General features: G+C 50.6%; 1 protein-coding gene across 1 annotated transcript in view; it reads left to right on the plus strand.

Moving 5' to 3' along the window:
- Positions 1–147: 147 nt before the first annotated feature.
- The window catches only part of LOC140350747 (phospholipid-transporting ATPase IC-like), a gene marked incomplete at its 3' end in the record, with an annotated part of 14,229 nt that continues 11,876 nt past the window's right edge, over positions 148–2,500 (plus strand). Inside the window, exons 1-6 of the mRNA XM_072436213.1 lie at positions 148–242; positions 567–757; positions 823–907; positions 1,562–1,685; positions 2,366–2,409; positions 2,483–2,500. The exon at positions 2,483–2,500 is cut by the window's right edge and continues 130 nt beyond it. Coding sequence (XP_072292314.1) covers positions 171–242; positions 567–757; positions 823–907; positions 1,562–1,685; positions 2,366–2,409; positions 2,483–2,500 — 534 coding nt within the window. The remainder of the gene's footprint in view (positions 243–566; positions 758–822; positions 908–1,561; positions 1,686–2,365; positions 2,410–2,482) is intronic.

The raw sequence follows: 2,500 nt of genomic DNA on the forward strand, positions 1-2,500 counted from the left end.
GTGCTTTTCTATGAGTGTTTTTATAAGTTATCTGTTCTTTTATTATTTACTTCTGTACCTACTTTGTGTTGCAACACTGAAATTTCCCCACCGTGGGACAAATAAAATGATCTTATCTTATAGATATCGAAAGATATATTTTGTGTGTTGTAGGAGCCGATACCAAAATAATGCGAAATGGAGGAAAGACCAGGTTCAAGCGCACCAAGATCGACGAGCTGATGAACTACATGGTGTACACGGTGAGTGGGCGGAGACATGTGGGGAGGAGGCGGAGACATGTGGGGAGGGGGCAGAGACATATGCGGAGACATGTGGGGAGGGGGCAGAGACATATGCGGAGACATGTGGGGAGGGGGCGGAGACATGTGGGGAGGGGGCGGAGACATGTGGGGAGGGGGCGGAGACATGCGGGGAGGGGGCGGAGACATATGCGGGGAGGGGGCGGAGACACATGCGGGGAGGGGGCGGAGACATGCGGGGAGGGGGCGGAGACATGCGGGGAGGGGGCGGAGACACGTGGGAGGAGCTTCCTGTCTGGCTCTCATACAGCTCTCTCTGGTCAGATCTTCGCGCTGCTCGTCCTCGTGGCTGCTGGACTGGCCATCGGTCACACCTTCTGGTACGAGCAGATCGGGACACACGCCTGGTATTTGTACGACGGCAAAGACTTCAGCGCGTCCCACCGGGGCTTCCTCAGCTTCTGGGGCTACATCATCGTGCTCAACACCATGGTGCCCATCTCGCTCTACGTCAGGTCAGACTCTTGTTTAACACGCAGAACTATTCAACCGATGGATTTTAAAATGTTGTTTTTTTTAGTGTGGAGGTGATTCGTTTGGGCCAAAGCAAATTTATCAACTGGGATTTACAGATGTACTTCGCCAAGAAGGACACTCCTGCAAAGGTACACGCCCCTTTACAGGAAAACACCTCTCACCCCACGGCTGTGTCGACCCCGCCCTCTCACCCCACGTCTGTGTCGACCCCGCCCTCTCACCCCACGTCTGTGTCAACCCCGCCCTCTCACCCCACGTCTGTGTCGACCCCGCCCTCTCACCCCACGTCTGTGTCGTCCCCGCCCTCTCATCGCACGTCTGTGTCGACCCCGCCCTCTCACCCCACGTCTGTGTCGACCCCGCCCTCTCACCCCACGTCTGTGTCGACCCCGCCCTCTCATCGCACGTCTGTGTCGACCCCGCCCTCTCACCCCACGTCTGTGTCGACCCCGCCCTCTCACCCCACGTCTGTGTCGACCCCGCCCTCTCACCCCACGTCTGTGTCGACCCCGCCCTCTCACCCCACGTCTGTATCGTCGTCCCTTAACCCATTGCAGTCTATTAGACGGGGCGTGGCTGATCACCTGATGCGTAGCCCACGTCCTTTGTCAGCTCACTCTTATCGCGGCATCATCGATGTCATCATCATCTCTATCCATAAATATTCTCTGATATTCCATTGTTGTGGCGTGGGCTTTGCTTGTTCAGTTGCTTTGTAATTTTACTTTATTGCACTAATCGATAAGGGGGACATTGTGTTGCTTTTTGCTTGTTGTCTTTAGGCTCGCACCACCACTTTGAACGAACAGCTGGGCCAGATCGAGTACATCTTCTCAGACAAAACGGGCACTTTGACCCAGAATGTCATGCAGTTCAAGAAGTGCACCATCGCAGGACGCAGCTACGGTAAAACGAAATGTCTCCTGAATGTTACATGTGTTTAACAGGGTCCGTGCAGAAGCGTGCGCTTTATGGGCGAGCAGACCCTAACCCTCACACAAAAGTTAAAAATAGATAATACATTGAATATGCACAGTGTAGATCTGAACCCCAGGCTCATAATCCCATCGCAATACTGACCTAACCTAATACTGATGTGCAATTCTGTCGTATGTGCAATTGCTGTTGGAATTCATGTGCAATTCATGTGCAATTACTGTGCTGTCGTGACACATATTCATGTGCAATTACTGTTGTGATCACATGCAATGGTATTTATTTATTTATTGGAGATCTTCTACTGAAAGTGTTTTTCAGACTTCCTATAAGTGATCTGTTCTTCTGGATCTACCTCTGTATCTACCTGTGTTGCACCAATGAAATTTCCCCATGTGGGACAATAAAGGAATATCTTATCTTATCTTATCTTAATGCCACAAAGACTTCAGTTAGTGCCATTATTGAACTCCCGTTGAAAGGTAGACATGAGATGTTTATTGCAGCTCTGTGGAACCGATCCCAGAGAAATCATTTTGAGGTTCAACTTTTTGGGTTTTTATTTTGGATGTTTTGTCCTCATTTGAGACGGTTTATTCTCTTCATGTTGTAATGGCTCATGAAGGTGTTGTTCATGCTCTGTGCTCCAGGTGACCCCACCACTGCTGAAGGAGTGTCTCTGGACCGCGGAAAGGTCAGTTCTGGTTCATCATTTGAAAAGACAAACTTCAGGACATTTGTGTTGGATGAAAGTGTCCTTGTTTCAGCTGGTGGACTGGAGCTGG

This window comes from Eucyclogobius newberryi, unplaced genomic scaffold (assembly GCF_026437365.1).
Source record: "Eucyclogobius newberryi isolate DKJ021-1_F unplaced genomic scaffold, fEucNew1.0.hap1 SCAF_796, whole genome shotgun sequence".
Taxonomy (NCBI): Eukaryota; Metazoa; Chordata; class Actinopteri; order Gobiiformes; family Gobiidae; genus Eucyclogobius; species Eucyclogobius newberryi.